Raw genomic sequence first — 18,126 nt, forward strand, 5'->3', positions numbered from 1 at the left:
AATTAAAATGCGAATAAGTATTCTTTTTAATTATAGTTTTAGTGATTAATTTCTATAAATTTTTCAACTGCAAACAATTTTGCACTTGAGTCATTTATAACACAGGGAAGCAGTCCAAACTACTCATCTGCATAATATCACTCATGTATGTTAGTGCTTTCAAGATCAGGGCGCTGGTCAGTAATCTGTTTGAGGTAGGAAAAAAATATCTTATGTGGTGTCTATGGGCTTGTCTACACTACCAGCCAGATTGGCAGGCAGCGATCGATCCAGTCGATTTATCACGTCTAGATGCAATAAATCAATTGCTGAGCGCTCTCCCGGCGACTCCGGTACTTCACCGGAACGAGAAGTGCAAGCGGAGTCAACAGGAGAGCGTCAGCTGTCGACTTACTGCAGTGAAGACACCAGGGTAAGTAGATCTAAGTACGTCAACTTCAGCTACACTATTCATGTAGCTGGAGTTGCATATCTTAGATCAGGGGTTTCAAACATGCGGCCCGCAGAGTTATTTCCTGCAGCCCGCCATAGTTCCCCCGCCTCCACCACCCCCAGCATGCTGCGTCCCAGCTCTTCCGCCCGCGTCCAAACAGCTGTTTGGCGGTGCTTAGGACTTTCCAGGAGGGAGGGGGAGGAGCGGGGACACAGCGTGCTCAGGGGAGGTAGCGGGAGCGCCGCAAACGCGGGCTGGAGGACTCAGGAGGAGCACAGGGTGGCTGTGCAGCCGGCCGGAGAGAAGCAGCGCTTTGAAGGAGAAACCGCCGCTTCTCTCCGGCCACTCCTGCTCCTCCGGAGTCCTCCAGCCATGTTTGTAGGGCCGCATTCCAAAAGGGGCTTTAGAGCTGCAGTCCAGGGCCTTGCAGCCCCTAAAGCCCCTGCAATCCGGGCGGCCCTGCCTGGCAGGGGGCGGCTTCCAGAATCGCAGCCATGGGGGCGGCGTTGCGCTGCACAGAGCCACCTGCACGCCCCCCCCCACTCCCGCACCAAACAGGAGCTGCCCAAGGTAAGTGCTCCGCACCCCTTGCCTGCCCCAGCCCTGTGCCCCCTCCCACACCCTAAGTTCCTAACTCCTTCCCAGACCCCATATCCCCACCCTGAGCCTCCTCCCATACCCTAACTCCCTCCCAGATCCTGCACCCCCAGCCCTGAGCCCCAGGAGGAGATGGGAGAAAAAAAGAATGAAAAACGAGGGGGGGAAGAAGAGAGAAGAATGCTCCCCCCACGGGGGGGGCCCAAAAATGAAGCTGAGCATAGGGCCCCACTAACTCTAAATCCACCACTGTGAAAAGGTGTTAGCGATGCAGCCCTTGGGCCAATGTACTAGTCCTCATGTGGCCCTCGTGGTGATTTGAGTTTGAGATCCCTGTCTTAGATCAACTCCGCACGGTACTGTAGACAAGCCCTATGGAGCAGCTTACACGGTAAGGTCCCTATCTTGATTGTGCCCTACAGGCGTTAATGTAGAACAACAATAAAACAGTGCCTGGTGTCTATGATGGAGTTTGTTGTGGTCAGAAGTGTCAGGGCATAAACTTAAGATACAGTAAAGGCTTATCTACCCTACCACGCAGGGTCAATCTAAGATACGCAACTTCAGCTACGTAAATAGCGTAGCTGAAGTCGACGTACTTAGATCTACTTACAGCAGTGTCTTCACAGTCTTGACGCTCTCCCGTCGACTCCGCTTGCACTTCTCGTTCTGGTGGAGTACCGGAGTCGATGTGGGAGCGCTCAGCAGTCGATTTATACTAGACGCAATAAATCAAGCCCTACTGGATTGATCACTGCCTGCCGATCCGGCGGGTAGTGTAGACAAGCCCATAAGGGACTTAACAATAGGAGGGAGTCAGGGAAGAAGACCAAAAATAAGCAGTAAGATCCTGCGTTTACATAGTAACTACTGCAAAAAAAAAAAATTATGTTTGATTCATTTAGAATGTTGGGTGTTTTTGCTTGTTTTATCAGTCCTTTGGGTGTCTTTGTTTTTAATTGTTTCTCTGTGATCTCTGCTACTCTAGACTGCCAAGCCACTTCAGAGACTGTCAATTAAGCACAAGAGCATTAAACTGTTTGGTGATTTTATAAGGTCGCATGTCCACTGGAGCTCAATTGAGACAAAAAAATATTCAAATCCTATGACTGCTAAAAGTAATTTCATGTGGTCTTTAAAAACATGGCAAGCTGGTAAAGTCACATACAAAGACAACTGTCCTGAAGCAGGTATGAATCAAAATACTCATGTGCAGCAAGGCATTCCAGAGAACTGGCCACACCTTACAGCAAAAAATATACAAACTACATTTTAGAGGAAAATAAATCTTAATCAATGCTGTTGGGTTTTTTTATTATTCTAGTCAGGAAAGTCTGTTAGTTATCTTTTAATTCTTCCTACCTTGCCTCTTCTGAGTCAATTATCTCTTGGTTCTCTTTACACCAAGTGTAAAAGGTGTTATGTATCCGCTCAAATTATGAATTTGTGCAATAAACAGTTCAAGTACAAATATTTCTAGTTTCAGGATACAACGGCTAATACACAGCATAGTCTGAAAGAGAGAAGATAGAAATCAGTATAAATGCCAAGTCATTGTTACAGGAAGCTTAGCCTGGGTCTCTGAAACCTCCAATGGAAGTTACAAGAAAGGCTTAAAACTGTGCTTACAGTGTAGTTTTGTGGCTTTTGTAGCTGATAATTTTATTATTTTGTTTTGGGTATACTAAGTGTTTAACAATGTTGCTAACCCCAAAATCATGAATCAAGACCAGAAAACACAAGATTAAAAAAAGAGAGGAGGGAGGTCTTTTTATTTCCTTTCTGAGCCATTACAATGCATTTGCTTCTACATTTTCAAGCTTTTATCTGCAGCCATTGAGGCTAGAAAGTTCATGTAAAATAAAAACAACAGCAGAGATACTCTTGTAATCACATGAATCCAGATGCTGGGACTTTAAAAAAAACACCAAATACCCTCCTACATAAATACAACTCTTTTTTCAAAGGTAGATATGGGGTAGATCAGTGGCAGCTGGTTGAGCTGTAAACTATGTTCCTAAAAAGTTAAGCAGCTGTTAATTTTGCTCTCTATGTTTGCTTAAAGGCTACTTTCTACTATAGTTGATTTTTCTTTAAACCTTCACACTACCCTCTTCTCAGGCAGTTCTCCCACTCTTCCTTCCCAACCCTCACATACATTCTTAGGTCCTGCCTGCTATTACTAAAGCACCCCCATCCCTGTCTTAGGGAGAGAGGTCTCCCTTATATATACTCCTGCACCCATCTGAGATGAGCCACAAGATCCCCTGGATAACATTTCTCTAGAGTACTCAACAAGACATCTTCCATCATTCCATTGCCTTTAAGCCCCAATAATGCCCATGTGGGCCGTACCTTGGAGAAGCCAGCATGCTTTGTTCCCTTTTTTAAAAGTTCTTGCTGTCTCACTTATTGTATTCCCCATTGTAGCAACCTGCATGGAAGTTGGAGGGAGGAGTATGAGCTACAGGAGGAAAAAGTTTGAAGAAGGCACAAGGAAGTCAATTCTGTATGCCTGTGATTAGGATTGCTAAACTGGAGCTACAGCAGCTCTAAATAGTTGATGTACTAAAGGGCCAGTTTAGTTTAATAAAAATGGAGTTCCATTGTTGCCAACTCACAATTTTGTCGTGAGTCTCATGATAACTAGTATGTAGTCTTAAAAATCTAGCTTCTGGATTCATATGATTACATGAGAATTTTGGCTTTAATTTTAAAAAGAAAAAGAAAATTGCTAGCTATCATAGATGCAGAGAAAAGCTTGAAAACATGTATTACTTTTTAAATGTCCTTGTTTTAGGGACCTGACTTGTGATTTTTTAGCAGTTGGGGTTGTCTACACTGGAGTCCTCTCAGATTATTTCCATCATATAGGACACACAATATCCCTTGTTGCTTCCAGGTGACTTTTAAGGTGTTTCTTCCTATAGTCTATGAAAAACGGTTCATTGTCATTATCCTAGGTAAGACAAATCCAAATCCAAATTGGTAGTTGCTTTACAGAATCACCATTTATTGAGTCAATAAATTGTTGGCCAATAAATATTTTGAGAAGGCTTTGTATTCTTTATACTTATGCTAACAGTGTATAACTATTAATCAGATTCTCAGCATCTTTGCACTCATGCTAAGCGTACAGTAAACTCTCAATAAACTGTTTTATGTGTTTGTAGAATCTGACAGAGATGAGATGTATGTTTTGTCTTGCCAAATATGATAGTGTGCTTGGTACAGTTGGACAGCATACTAGGGAGAAGACAGATGATTCTTATGACACTTGACGAATATGCAATCTATAACAGGCTATGGCTGGTGCAAGATGTCTCTGAGTTTTCTAACTTCTGGAAAATAATGTTGAAAAGAAAATAAGAAACTGGTAAGAAAGGGTGGGTAAATCTTAGGTAAGCTTGTTTGTTATAAACAAGTCAGGTATGTATGTGAGTAGGGTGAAGCTCATAATTTCGGGATAGTATGACCGCTGCACTGCTGCCTTCCAGATTGGTAAAGTATTGGTAAAGTATTAATATTAAAAGTATTAATTAACATTAATTCTATAATGCTGTTTTGACTAATAAAACCAGATTGAGCCTGTGTTATCTGATGTCTCATCAATACTCTAAATCAAACCCTAACAACTGAGTCTCTTCAGGATCAGGCATAAATGCACAAAAAGGGAAACCATATCCAACCATTGTCTTAGGATGTTTTTTAATTTGAGACAGACCTCAGATCTTATATAAGAGCAACTCTCACCTGGGTCTTCAGCCTGGCTGCCAGGTTGAGACTGTTTCTGTTCTCCCATATTTTCCTAGCCCTTTCCCATTACAAGAGAGCTACAAATCCAATGTGTTTTTTCTTAAAGTGACTGGTAGCATAATCACCTTTTCTTGAAATTTGAGATAATTTAGTCATGTGGGGAGTACAGTTTTCAAGGACCTAGAGAAACAAAGGAATTAATTCTTTCATATATTCTAGTCAGTCACTTTCTCATGTTACACCATGTTGAACAGCTCTGTGCCAAAGTAGCATCTCTATTGTAAAGTATTTTTGATAGAATAAAAATTAACTGAGAGATTGAAGTAGGAACAGGAGGGAATTGGTGAAGGATACACATTCCCCATTATATCTGAAAAGTTGAGCAGAGAAGGCTATCGCTCCTACCAGTTGCTCACATGCATCAACTGTATCATTTGATGATCCACACACAGATTAACTGAACCTGATGGAGCGTCAACTGGAAACAGATGACCAAATGACCAAACTGGCTGGAAAGATATTAAAGAAGTGAGAATACAATTAGTCATTATGGTGATTGACCCATAAACAACTATTAGGATCAGAGGCACTTAGGTTCTATGGTGAAGGAGCATTTTACAAATGTCTATAATAGGTAAATATGTTGATTGATTAGACAGAAAATAGGACTTTATTCTACTCTGTACTGAAGAACTCTCACTGCATGGGCACTTCCTCATTGTTCCAGGGTGATATGGGCCTTTCAAGAGGGACAGGGACAGAAGGCCAGTGCACCTGTGACTGGTTAGTTGCCATCCGCAGCTCCCTCACTTAGGTTTAAGAAAGGGCCCCAAGTTAGGGGAGGTGGGAAATCCAGTGAGCTGGAAACTTGGAGAGCCAAGAAGTAACAGGAAAAGAAGTACTTGAAGGAAAGCACTAAATGTGAGGTGCTGGTGAGGAGCTTAGAGGAAAGCTGTTGGTGACAATTGACAAAAGTTGGGGTCTCCTGATGAGCAGAAGGCTTGGGCAGAGACCCCTAGGAAAGGAAAAGATGTATCTTGATCAAGGGGAGATGAACCTGGAAACAAGAGGGTTGTTGCAAGAGGGTGGATTCTTCTGAACAGAGGTAGGATGTCTTAGTAGGGAGCCTGGAGGAATGGAATCCTTTGGGTGAAGGACTGTGGGAAGACCAGTCACTCTCAGGCAGGTAGGCCTAGAGAGTGGGACTCTGGATCAGGGGTAAAAAAGGAACTGGGGACAAAGTGCTGCTCTTGACTCTTGGGTGGGTGACTTGAAGGTGATGTCTGTGAAGAGGGGGATGTGGGGAAATCCCTGCTTTATCTGCTTTGTGTTTGTTATGGAGAATGATCTCTTTGTAAGGTTTGGGGGAGTCACTGAATTGGTGTAGATGAATAAATTATGCCCAAAGGGGGGCTTTGTAATGGACACTGGGAGACTATGCCCCTTTCATGGGCAGAAGAAAGGGGAAACTAAGACAAGTGTATGTGTCAGGTAGTAGCCTGCTGCAGGAGGGCACCCAAGGCAGAGGCCATTTTTGTCACATTCAGATACTGGAGAGCTTAACTTTTGAGGTCTTAACTTTTATATTTCCTCAGATGAAGGAGGAAGTGGTATGATTTTGTGGGTTTTTTTCATAATGTATTTTTCCCCAGTGTGAACCAGTTTAAGCTTTATATGATAAAAAGTTGGGTTTTTTGTATATTTAAAACAAAAAGTGGAAGGGCTGGACCCAAAAAATGATGCCTGAGTAGGTTGGGTTTTGACCCACAGAGAGCAATGTTATATATCCACAGAAGAGAATTAACCAGAAATGAACACCTGAAGCCATTTACTTAAATGTGTTGGGCTTTGAGAATACGTAAGTGTTGGTTTGTATTTTTTGTTTTGTGGAGTCTGCTTACAGTATAGTGTGTGGGGTTTTTTCATTTGTTTTGTTTTTTTGGCAGGAATGTAGCAGTCTGGCATTTGCATTGTCAAGGATGATTTAACCAAAATAATCTCCTGAAACAAACCTCAGACTGGGTTTTTGTTTCTACATCTCATGCTCCTGGGACCTCTAGTTTCAAAGACCCTGCCCTTGCATTAGCTTGCCTAACATTCTCTTGTGGCCTAGAGTCTTCCTCAGCATAGCCAGGTGTCTCTCAATTTCACATTTACTTCTAAATGTCACTGATGGTTTTGGGGATCTATAGGTAATGCAGATGTTTGCAAAGTTTATTAATATTTCTATTCAAACATAGGCAATATTATGAAAATAAAATAAAATAGCAGGTACCTGAGTCCACTGTTCTCCACCCCATTGCGGAACCCCAGTAAGTGTGATGTCACCACCATAATGCATACCGGGAAACATGGAGGGCAGGCGCTGGTGGTGCTAAACAGCAGGACTTATAAAATATAAGAATTTGTTATCAATTATTTGCTAGATTTTCCACTCTGCCCTGACCACAGTGCTTAGGACATTAAACAAATAACTAAATCAACTGGATTTTTTAAGCATTTGCAGGTCATCTTAAAAAAGTACATCTCCAAACTTAAATCTGGATTTGGGGATAGGTATGTATATTTCAGTCAAAAAAAAAAAAAGATGATGAAGAAGAAAAAATGTCAAAATGAACCATTTCAGCACTAACAAAATGTCTCATTTTAATTTTTCAGGCTAAATTCACAGATGGGATTTAAGAACCAAAAACACTGGCAGGGGAGTCGGCAGGGCCATCTTTATAACCTTCAGCTAGGTTGTGGGAGAACCAGGTTTGAATCCCCACTTTGGAGCAGGTGATTGAACCCAGGTTGCTGCTCTTTCATGGGTGGTCACTCTCAACACCAGGCTGTTGAGTGTTTGGAGGGTGAGTGCTTCTTAATCTCGCCTGTTAAAGCTGGTTCACTGGGTGTAAAATACTTGAATAGCCATTGGGCCAGAGAATGAGAGAGTGACTTTATAGCCCAGTAGTTAGGGCACTGAGAAAGGGGAGACACTTGAGTATTCAGTGGAGCAGGGGCTGGAACACAAGTATTTATACAAAGTGGGAAAGCTTCAAAAGGAGAGACGGAGTACCTAAATCCAGAATATCCCATAGCTTTGCTGTTAAGGCATTTACCAGTGTAGGAACTCTCTTATCAGGGAGTATTGATTGTATTACACACAGCCTTTCAAAGGGAGTCAGATATTCAGTAATATCATCCTCCTCACTGTATGCAGGACACAAGTGTTCCCATTTATGGATTTTTGGAGTGATGGGGGTCGGGGGAAGGGCCGGCTCCAGGCAGCAGCTTTCCAAGCAGGTGCTTGGGGCGGCATTCAGAACGGGGCGGCAGTCCGTGTCCCACGGTGACAATTCGGCAGCAGCTCCACCCCTCTTCCGAGTGCAGCTGCAATTTGGCAGCAGCTCCGGCGCTGTTGCAGCGGCAGCAATTCGGTGGCAACTGCTTGGGGCGGCAAAATTGGTAGAGCCGCCCCTGGTCAGGGGCCTCTGGTTCTGCTTTTATAGCAGGTCCAGCTGGTGTTTTCTTTCTCTCTCTTTTTCTTTTATCTCCAGTTCTTTCAGTTGCAATAATCTCTGGTGCTACCTCTTCTTTCCTGCAACCTGCAGCATAAAAAGCTCCAACTTCGCAATTGCTTCACTGCTTTCAGTCATTTTTCTGCTTTCCTGTTCTTACTTCCCTTTCCCAAAATAAGCAAACAGAAAATAACAAAACTGTGACCTCCTCCTGACTGTTCTTAGCCACTGCACTTAAGACTCACTTAAAATCACAAATATCAGTGCTTAAAGTGTGAACTCCACTTGGAGTAACAAGCTGCACGTACACCCCGCTCGGTGTGATGTTCCCGTGGTGTTAGCTGGACTGGTGATCTGCTACGTCACTCCAATCCTCAACTCTGGGAACCAGCCTTACCCTGCTTCACTGTGAGAACCCTCACTCCCATGCTGTTCACGCACAGCCTCTAGCATATAAGCTGCTCCCAGCACGTGAGTGAGCACTTTTGGCCAGCTGCTGCTTGGATTGTGCAACCAAATGACACTAGCCAATATCTCTGGTCCCAGATACAACCCTAGGTACCTCCATCTTGCAGTGTCCAGTTATGCCTGCTACATGCTGCAAGCTTATATGAGTTTGTCAATTTAACAAAGAAATTGATATGTACCAGACTTGTTATCCCCAGGGGACTCTCTGACACACTTCAAACCAAATGCACTGCTGCTTCAGGTAGAATAAACAAACACATTTATTAACTACAAAAGATAGATTTTAAGTGATAAGTCAAAGCACAACAAATCAGATTTGGTCAAATGAAATAAAAGCAAAACGCATTCTAAGCTGATCTTAACACTTTCAGTGCCCTTACAAACTTAGATGCTTCTCACCACAAGCTGTCTGATTGTCCTTCAGCCAGGCTCTCCCTTTTGATCAGCACTTCAGTCACTTGGTGGTGTTGTCTGTAGATGGAGGTGGCAAAGAGAGGGAGCATGGCAAACGTCTCTCCCTTTTATCGTGTCCTATCTTCCCTCTTGGCTTTGTGTCTCCCCTTCAGAGTCAGGTGAGCATTACCTCATCATAGTCTCAAACTGACCAAGGGATGGGGGTGACTCACTCAAGAGTCCAACGGATCCTTTGTTGCTGCCTAGGCCACTGTCCTTTGTTCCTGTGAGGCTGGGCTGAGTTTGTTCTGTACATGCCCTGATCAGGTGTGAACTGCCCCTCTGCTCTTGGAGGGTTTTGCCTGGGCTTGTTTTAAGCCATGAGCACACATTTTCAGCCTCATAACTGTATACATGAAATTACAACCTATAACATTACTATAACAACGACGCTCAGTGCATCATGAGCCTGCCGAAAACACTCAACACAATAAATTTTGCATTGGAAACCGCACAATAATATTATAAGGATGAACATGGGGGTGCAGGGTGTTTCCCTGAGGTACAGAGTGTCAGAAGCACAAACAATGTTACACACTGTTTCATTTCCATCTTTATTTGCGTAGGGAAAACAGGATTTGAATGTCTGTTCTCACAAATGTTAATAATCTGCTGTAACAGGTTCCTACCCTTGAACTATAAAGCTTCTTCTGTATAAAAACCAAAACATTCTTGTAACTTTTTACCTGGGCGGCAGGTATCAAAGGCCAGGGTAAATTAAGCCTCCCCTAACCCAGGCCGTGGCCCTGTCCTAGCTCCCCGTCCTCCCTGAAGCTGATGGAGGCTCAGCTCCAGCCTAGAGCTCAGGCTAGGGGTCAGGCTGAGCGGCCAGGGCCTTGGGTGGCTGAGACTCCTCCAGCCGCAGATGGGGGTGGTGGCTCAGGGCTCCTCTGGCCATGGGGTTGGGGGCTCAGGTGGAAGGGGTGGAGCTGGGGGGCTAGCCTCCCCAAAGGGGGGTTCATCTGCCACTCATGCATGGCAGTTTAAGATCCTGATCACCTCTTTGGAGGTTCATCCCTCTATCAGTGCCAGGCTTAGTGGAGGGACAGAGTGGAGGTGGATGTGCCTCCCTGATTCCAGGCCTCCTGGATGCCCTAAAACTGCACCACTGCAGCACCACAGAATCACTGGGATAAAAAGACCCTAGCCACTTCCCATTCCACCCTTGGCAAGCACACTGACTGCTCCTGAATTCCACCTGCACCTGGGATGTGTGTGAGAGGGTGCAGGAGGGGGGCATGCAGTACACAGAGCCAGCTCCTGTTGAAAGTCTCTTGAGCCAGAGTGTTTCCTGAAGGGCCTGTACAGCTGCAGAACAGCTGTAAATTGGGCTCCAGGAGAACAGCTTCTTGTGGTAATTTGGTATTTCTGCTTCACCCCAATAAAAATTAAAAAGTGCAGAGGAACTGTAGAAATGTTGTTAAAATTTGTGCTTTTTGAAAAAACTTATAGAAATGTATGACTGGGGTAACTTTGAGAGGTCATCTAGTCTAGCCCCATGTGCTGAGGTAGGACTAAGTATACCTAGATCATCCCTGACAGATATTTGTCTAGCCTGTTCTTAAAAACCTCCAGTGAGGAGGGATTCCACAGCCTCCTTCGGAAGCTTATTTCAGTGCTTAACTAGCCTTATAGTTAGTAAGTTTTTCTTAATATCTAACCTAAATCTCTCTTGTTGCAGGTTAAGCCAATTACTTCTTGGCCTGCTTTCAATGGATATGGAGATCACAACTAGAGCTATTAAAATTGGGGCCTTAAACTTGTCTCTGTAAAATGGGCATGGTATTACTTAAGCCTCACAACATCACTGAGAGGAGTAATTAATTATGCATATGTGCTTTGATGTACTCTGGTGGAAGGTGCTATTTAAAGTAATTTGATTGTATACTGTTTGTTAAAGTTTAAGTCTTACAACATTACAAGTGGCATCTGTCTCTTTTGTCTTTTTGAATGTGTCCCTGCCACATAAAATCCGTAAAGACAAAACATTAACTGACACCTGAATTCCAGTGACTTAACTGCCTTTTAAAGAATTACAACAAAATATTGTGCTGTAAATTACATGCTGTGGGACAACTATTTTACTGACAAATCTTGTAAAGTGTATTTTATTTTTTAATCTAATGTGAGGTTGTGATGTTGCACTCTGTATGATTTTATGAAAATATACTAATGAGTGTGAATATAATATAACTGGAATATGCTTCATGCAAAAGGTCTCTTGTAAGGTATCATTACAAAGCTTATAATCTTGTGAGTGTGGTCATCCTATTTGTATAAATGTATCACTCTTGTATCTGAAACTAGAAATATGAAATATAACTCTGAGGGCCTATTGTAATTATGCAAAGTGTGGGTCATTAATGGTTGTTTGGAATCTTGATGGCTCCCATCAACCAGGACAATTGACTGTGGATGACTCTGTTTGCAGGCAGGCCTTCCTGTGTGTCAAGCTGAGAGGAATGAAGGCTTGGGGTCTCACAGGACACGTGACCAGGTCACCTGGTACTGAAATCCATCTTAAACCAGGTGCTTTTCCATTTAGAAGGAGGGGTGGGAACCCAGAGAGGCACAAAGGATTCCCGCCTTGTACAAAAGATGTATACGGAGCTGGAAAAGAACAAAGAGAGGCAATCATGAGAAATCCCCTAGCTACCACCTCAGCTGGAACAAGGGCTGTACCAGGGGAAAGAATTGTGCCCAGACTAGGAAGGCATCCAGTCTGTGATAGAAGCTTATTGAAACATCTCTGAGGGTAAGATTTTATCTGTATTCAGTTTTCTTACTGTATTAGGCATAGACTTGCATGTTTTATTTTATTTTGTTTGGTAATTTACTTTGTTCTGTCTGTTATTACTTGGAACCACTTAAATCCTACTTTTTGTATTTAATAAAATCACTTTTTACTTATTAATTAACCCAGAGTATGTATTGATACCTGGGGGGTGGGGCAAACAGCTGTGCATATCTCTCTATCAGTGTTATAGAGGGTGAACAATTTATGAGTTTATCCTGTATAAGCTTTATACAGGGTAAAATGGATTTATTTGGGGTTTAGACCCCACTGGGATCTGGGCATCTGAGTGTTAGAGACAGGAACACTTCTTAAGCTGTTTTCAGTTAAGCCTTCAGCTTGTGGGGGACGTGGTTCAGACATGGGTCTGGGTTTGAAACAGGCTAGTGTGTCTGGCTCAAACCAGGCAGGGTTCTGAAGTCCCAAGCTGCCAAGGGAAACAGGCTGAGGGGTAGTTTCAGCACATCAGGTGGCATTTCCCAAGGGAGTTTCTGTGATCCAACCCGTCACTGAGGTATTATGATTTACCTTGTTCATTTGTTCCCTCTCTGGGTAGGTGGGTGGGAACTACGAACCTCATCTGCTTGAAAGCACGGACACAAAGTAGATGCGGTGTAAGAAAATAAAATTCACATACTCTAAATACACATACTCTAAAAAATCACAAATGAAATAACCCACACAGCAAGAAAATTTAATGGACATCTACATAACACACATAGGAGTACATGAGGTAGAGCTTGTCTGAATAAGCTGTCCAAATAACTTTAATGTGTTTACTGTTTAAAATAAATAACAAGACTGCACGTCTTATTCATTTGTACCCCCTACCCCCAGGACCTCCCATGTGTGTGAGAGAGATAAATACTATAAAATTAGGTTCATCCACTGAGCTGTACAAATAGTACCAGAGAATAAAAGAGTCACAGCCCTCATATGTGATCTGGCCAGGGTGAAGTGGTACCTAGAGGAGATCTCCTACATCTCTCCATTTTTTCATTAGCATCTATTCCTGAGGCAATATTGGGTTGCTACATGGAGTGATGCTGTAAATGAATGGTTAACTTTTATACTGTTCAGCCATATATAACATAGCTTAAATTCACAATAGCCCTTCATGGTTGTGTGCATTAAAGGATGTTCTAGCTAGCGAAGACATCTGCTGTATTGGGAAAGAAGGGCTACAGCCAGCTCAGCCCGGCTTTGCTAGTAGCAGCCTGCAACCTACCATGTACAAGAAGTACATGATGGGTGAGCTCTGTCTCCTTTTCCCTGGTGCTAGACCCTGTTTCTTTTCTTTGCTTATCTTTCTTGTATGGCCTCATATTTTGGTCATTAGATTGAAATCGGAACACTTCCTACTCTCTCCTATCACACTGGTTTAATAGGTGTGCTAGTCTGAGTTTTGACTGTCCTGTGTGTCCCTTAGTTTCTGTACTTGGCAAAATTCTGCCTTAGCTTTGCACGTTTACATTAGGTAGGTCAGCATAATAAAGGATCATAAGGGCATGTCCCAAGCTCTTGCTGCTTGGGTACTCTCTCACCTGCCACCTCTACCCTGTGAAAACATATTCTCTTACAAATTGTGTTAACTAACAAAAATATTATTAGAGGGCAGTGTCATGTTTATGTTTAAAAATGGGTTAGCTGGTGATGGGAGTATCTGGTAAATAATTCCACACCCATTTTACAGAGACATATAAGTTGAAGGTGCCCCTGTTATTGGGTTTAACACTGTTTGTGTTAACACCTTTTCTATCAGAAAGCCTCTTCTGAGCGCTGGACCTGGCTACAGACACGCGGTCCCCTTTCTCACAGCATGATAGCTAATACGCTCACAACCCATATACGAAACAAACCACCCACCCTCTCACACAAACCGGGGGTACCCTCTCCCTCGCACAACCCTCACCACAACCCCGTGCGCGCTCACACTCCCACGCGCGCACACACTTTCGCCTCTTGCCCCCAGGCCAGTCCCCTCCCTGCCGCTCTCGGCAGGCGGCCCTGGCGCTCCGCGGCTGGGCCGGCTCGGCTCGAGGCAGCGCCTGCGGTTGCCGCTAGGTGGCCGACGCGGACAGCGGCTGGAAGCGGTGACGCGGAGGGTCGCAGCTCTGGTCGGCGTCCCAGCTGAGACTCGGAGTTGAGAAGCAGCTGCCGCCACCGCCCGCGCTGAAGTGATGCGCCCGGCTGAGGGAACGGCCCCAGGAGCCGCCGTCGCGGCTCTAAACGCGGCGTGAGGGGAGCTCGGCGCCCAGCAGCGGGAGCCGCAGAGTTTGTCCCGGTGAGGGGAGCTCGGGGAGGAGCGGGGCAGGGCAGGGCAGGGCGGGGCAGGGCAGCCCGCTGGGGAGCGGCTGGGGAGCGGCTGAGGAGGAGGGGGTTGGCCGTGGGTGAAGGGGCTGTGGCGGGGCAGTGCCTGGCAAAGCTTGTCTGGGGGTGAGGATGGTAAACGGGCTGTGCTGGGGGGTGGCGTCTGGAAGAACGAGTCTGTTGGAGGGGATAGTGTACCTGGGGAGAGTTGTGGGGCTGGGAGCCGAGTCCCCGAGGAGTGGGGGGGGGCATGGCGGGGGTGGAGAGGAGTGCCCGGGAAGACTTGGGGGGGGGGGAAAGGGGGTGTACCTGGGGGATGAGTGACTGGAGAAAATTGGGGGAGTGGGGTGCCTGGAGAGAGTGGGGGCAGGGGCAGTGGAGTGGGATACCTGGAGAGAGTTGTGGGGAGGGGGTGGTGTGCCTGGGGAGAGGGAGCAGGGTATCATGAGGAGGCGCAGCAGCACCCGGGAGGCAGGGTACTCAGGATTTCTGTTTAATGATACTACTTCTGCTTCCCTTTAGGGAGGAGGAGGTGGGTTTTTGGCAAGGTGCAGTTTCCTACTGCCCCACACTTTGAATGACAGAAGAATCCTGTGCCATCTGTATCCTTGGTTGCCTTGTTCCCCCTCCCCTCGAGAAGAGTGAGGCAGGGGTGGATGAAATAGCGCCAGCAGCAGGTTGTGGAAGATGCTGTGGCTGCTGGTAGCTTTCCAGGTCCTGCTGTTGCTGCAGACGGTGCTGTGGAGCACGGGCACAGAGATGTGCCCTTCATCAGAGTGTGAGTGCTTAGACTGGGACCACTACAAAATCACCTGCAAGGAGACACGTTTCATTCCCAGCCTTCCACAGGACACCAAAACCCTGTGAGTAGTGGAGTGGAGTCATACAACAGCTTTGTGTGAGAACTTGGAGGGATACACTCAGAGCTGGTACCCTGTGACAAATGGGGAGGGAGATGGCAGTGAGATGTGATGAATGCTGGCACTCAGGCCTGAGAGTACCTAGGGATGGAAACAATGATATTCAGATGCTATAGGTAACTGCAGGTGAGGAGAGCAATGACCTTCAGACCTCGCAATAATGTGCGGAGTATAGAATCATAGAACTGCAAGGGACCTCAATAGGTCATCTAGTCCAGTTCCCTGCACTCGTGGCTGGACTAAGTATTATCTAGACCATTTCTGACAGGTGTTTGTCTAACCTGCTCTTAAAAATCTCCACAACCTCCCTAGGCAATTTATTCCAGTGTTAACCACCCTGACAGTTAGGAAGTTTTTCCTAATGTCCAACCTAAACTTCCCTTGCTGCAATTTAAGCCCATTGCTTCTTGTCCTATCTTCAGAGGTTAAGAAAAACAATTTTTCTTCCTCCTCCTTGTAACAACCTTTTACATACTTGAAAACTGTTATCACGTCCCCTCTCCATCTTCTCTTTTCCAGACTAAACAAACACAATTTTTTCAATATTCCCTCATAAGTCATGTTTTCTAGACCTTTAATCATTTTTGTCACTCTTCTCTGGACTCTCTCCAATTTGTCCCCATCCTTCCTGAAACGTGGCACCCAGAACTGGACAGAGTACTCCAGCATTACACTGTTGATTCATGTTTAGCTTGTGGTCCACTATGACCCCCAGGTCCCTTTCCTCAGTACTCCTTCCTAGGCAGCCATTTCCCACTTTGTATGTGTGCAACTGATTGTTCCTTCCTAAATGGATTACTTTGCATTTGAGTGCGATGAATATGATGGATATTTGGACCTTGTAAGAGTTTAAATGGGATGTGGGAAAGTCAGGCACTGAGAGTACTTGTACGCAAGAAGATGGGAAGCTTGGATCCTATGATTAATATACCTAGAAAGGGAGGAGGGAGAAGGCAGGGGTAGGTCAGACACTGTACCCTAAAAATGAACATAAATCAGATGTGCCACTACCAAACAGAATAGTTCCATACAACCTCACCATATTTACTTTTCCTTTTTGCCCCATTTTGACAGACAAGATATAACTGTGCAGGAATTTCAAAAGCACATGGAATTCATTTTTGTTCTTTAGTGTAGAATAACATATGCTAACACCTCAGGTTCCCAATTCAGTCTTTCAGGTGTCAATCAAAATGCTTCATAGTTAGGCCCCTACCAAATTCACAGTCCATTTTTGTCAATTTCATGATCATAGGAATTTAAAAATAGTAAATTTCATGATGTCAGCTATTTAAATCTGACATTTCACAGTGTTGTAATTATAGGGGTCTTGATCCAAAAAGCAGATGTGGGGGGTCGCAAGGTTATTGTGGAGGGAGTTGCGGTACTGCTACCCTTACTTTTGCACCGCTGCTGGCGGCAGCACCGCTGCCTTCAGAGCTGGGCAGCTGGAGAGCAGTGGCTGCTGGCCAGGAGCTCAGCTCTGAAGCCAGAGCTGCCACCAGCAGCAGCACAGAAGTAAGGATGGCATAGTATGGTATTGCCACTCTTACTTCTGCACTGCTGCTGGCAGTGTGCTGCCTTCAGAGCTGGGTGCCTGGCGAACAGCCACTGCTCTCTTGCTGCCCAGCTCTGAAGGCAGCGCAGAAGTAATGGTGGCAATACTGAGAACCTCTAAAATAATCTTGCAACTCCCTTTTTTGTCAGGACCCCCAATTTAAGAAATGCTGGTTTCCACCATGAAATCTGTATAGTATAGGGTAAAAGCACACAAAAGACCAGATTTCACAGGGGAGACCAGATTTCACAGTCCGTGACATATTTTTCAGGGCCGTGAATTTGGTAGGGTCCTATTCATAGTAATAAAAGAGTACATTATCTGAGATAGTAGTAAATTGGAGGCATGTGAGAGTGATAGATACCTCTCCTTTTACAGTATTTTTTTGCAAGATTAAAAATGTTTCTAACCCCAAAAGAGAGACCCTGGTTTGTTTGTAATATTCCAGTAAAAAAAACAAACAAACTAACAAACAGCGACTCCTAATTTATTAAACTGGGAGTTGAAACCATTTCAGGTTATTTGAGAACCCTGATTAAAATTATAGATTTTGACTGGATGTTAAAATAATCAAGTTATTTTAATAATGAGCTTCTCAAGAATATTTAAAACCCTTAAGAAGTAGGATGTCACAGAACCAACTTCTTACCTGCAAGTACAGCTAAATAAATGTTTACATGCTTTCCATTGTTTATCTATGTGTGCCTTGTAATTTTTGTACTATTGGACTGCAGCTGTTGAAGTATTCCAGTTGTTATGGATATTCTTGAATTTCAGATTAGACTCATTTGTTCTTGGAGATGCTGGACTTGAGGCTTTATGTGGTTTAGTTTATAAATATGATAATATTGTACAGAGACAATGCTTACTGTATGTCTTGGGAATCTGTGCTGCCAAACTGGAAAAACAGATAGCTCTCAACTCTTGAGACAGGAATTTAAATCAAATCCCAGAAATGTCTGAAATCCCCAACTAAAATTGGAGGCACTCTTTTTGGAAAAGGGGTGCATAAGAACGGCCATACTGTGTGCATGTCTTTCAGTATCCTGTCTTCCACACGTGGCCAGTGCCACATGCGTCAGAGGGAAAGAACAGAACAGGGCAGTAATCAAGTGATCCATTCCCTGTTGTGCAGTTCCAGCTTCTAGGACACCCAGAGCAAGTGGTTGCATCCCTGACCATCTTGGCTAATAGCCATTGATGGATCTATCCTCTGTGACCTTATCTAATTCTTTTTCTGAAGCCAGTTTTACTTTTGGCCTTCACAATATCCCCTGGCAATGAGTTCTACAGGTTGATTGTGCATTGTGTGAAGAAGTACTTCCTTTTGTTTGTTT

At 44.5% G+C, this 18,126-nt stretch overlaps 1 protein-coding gene across 1 annotated transcript in view; it reads left to right on the forward strand.

Annotated features, from left to right (window-relative positions):
• Positions 1-14,134: 14,134 nt before the first annotated feature.
• The window catches only part of TSHR (thyroid stimulating hormone receptor), a 208,420-nt gene continuing 204,428 nt past the window's right edge, over positions 14,135-18,126 (forward strand). The window contains exons 1-2 of the mRNA XM_073349347.1: positions 14,135-14,285; positions 14,834-15,174. Of these exons, the coding sequence (XP_073205448.1) occupies positions 14,999-15,174 (176 nt within the window). The 5' untranslated portion in view covers positions 14,135-14,285; positions 14,834-14,998. The remainder of the gene's footprint in view (positions 14,286-14,833; positions 15,175-18,126) is intronic.

The sequence above is a fragment of the Lepidochelys kempii genome, chromosome 6 (assembly GCF_965140285.1).
Source record: "Lepidochelys kempii isolate rLepKem1 chromosome 6, rLepKem1.hap1, whole genome shotgun sequence".
Classification (NCBI taxonomy): Eukaryota; Metazoa; Chordata; order Testudines; family Cheloniidae; genus Lepidochelys; species Lepidochelys kempii.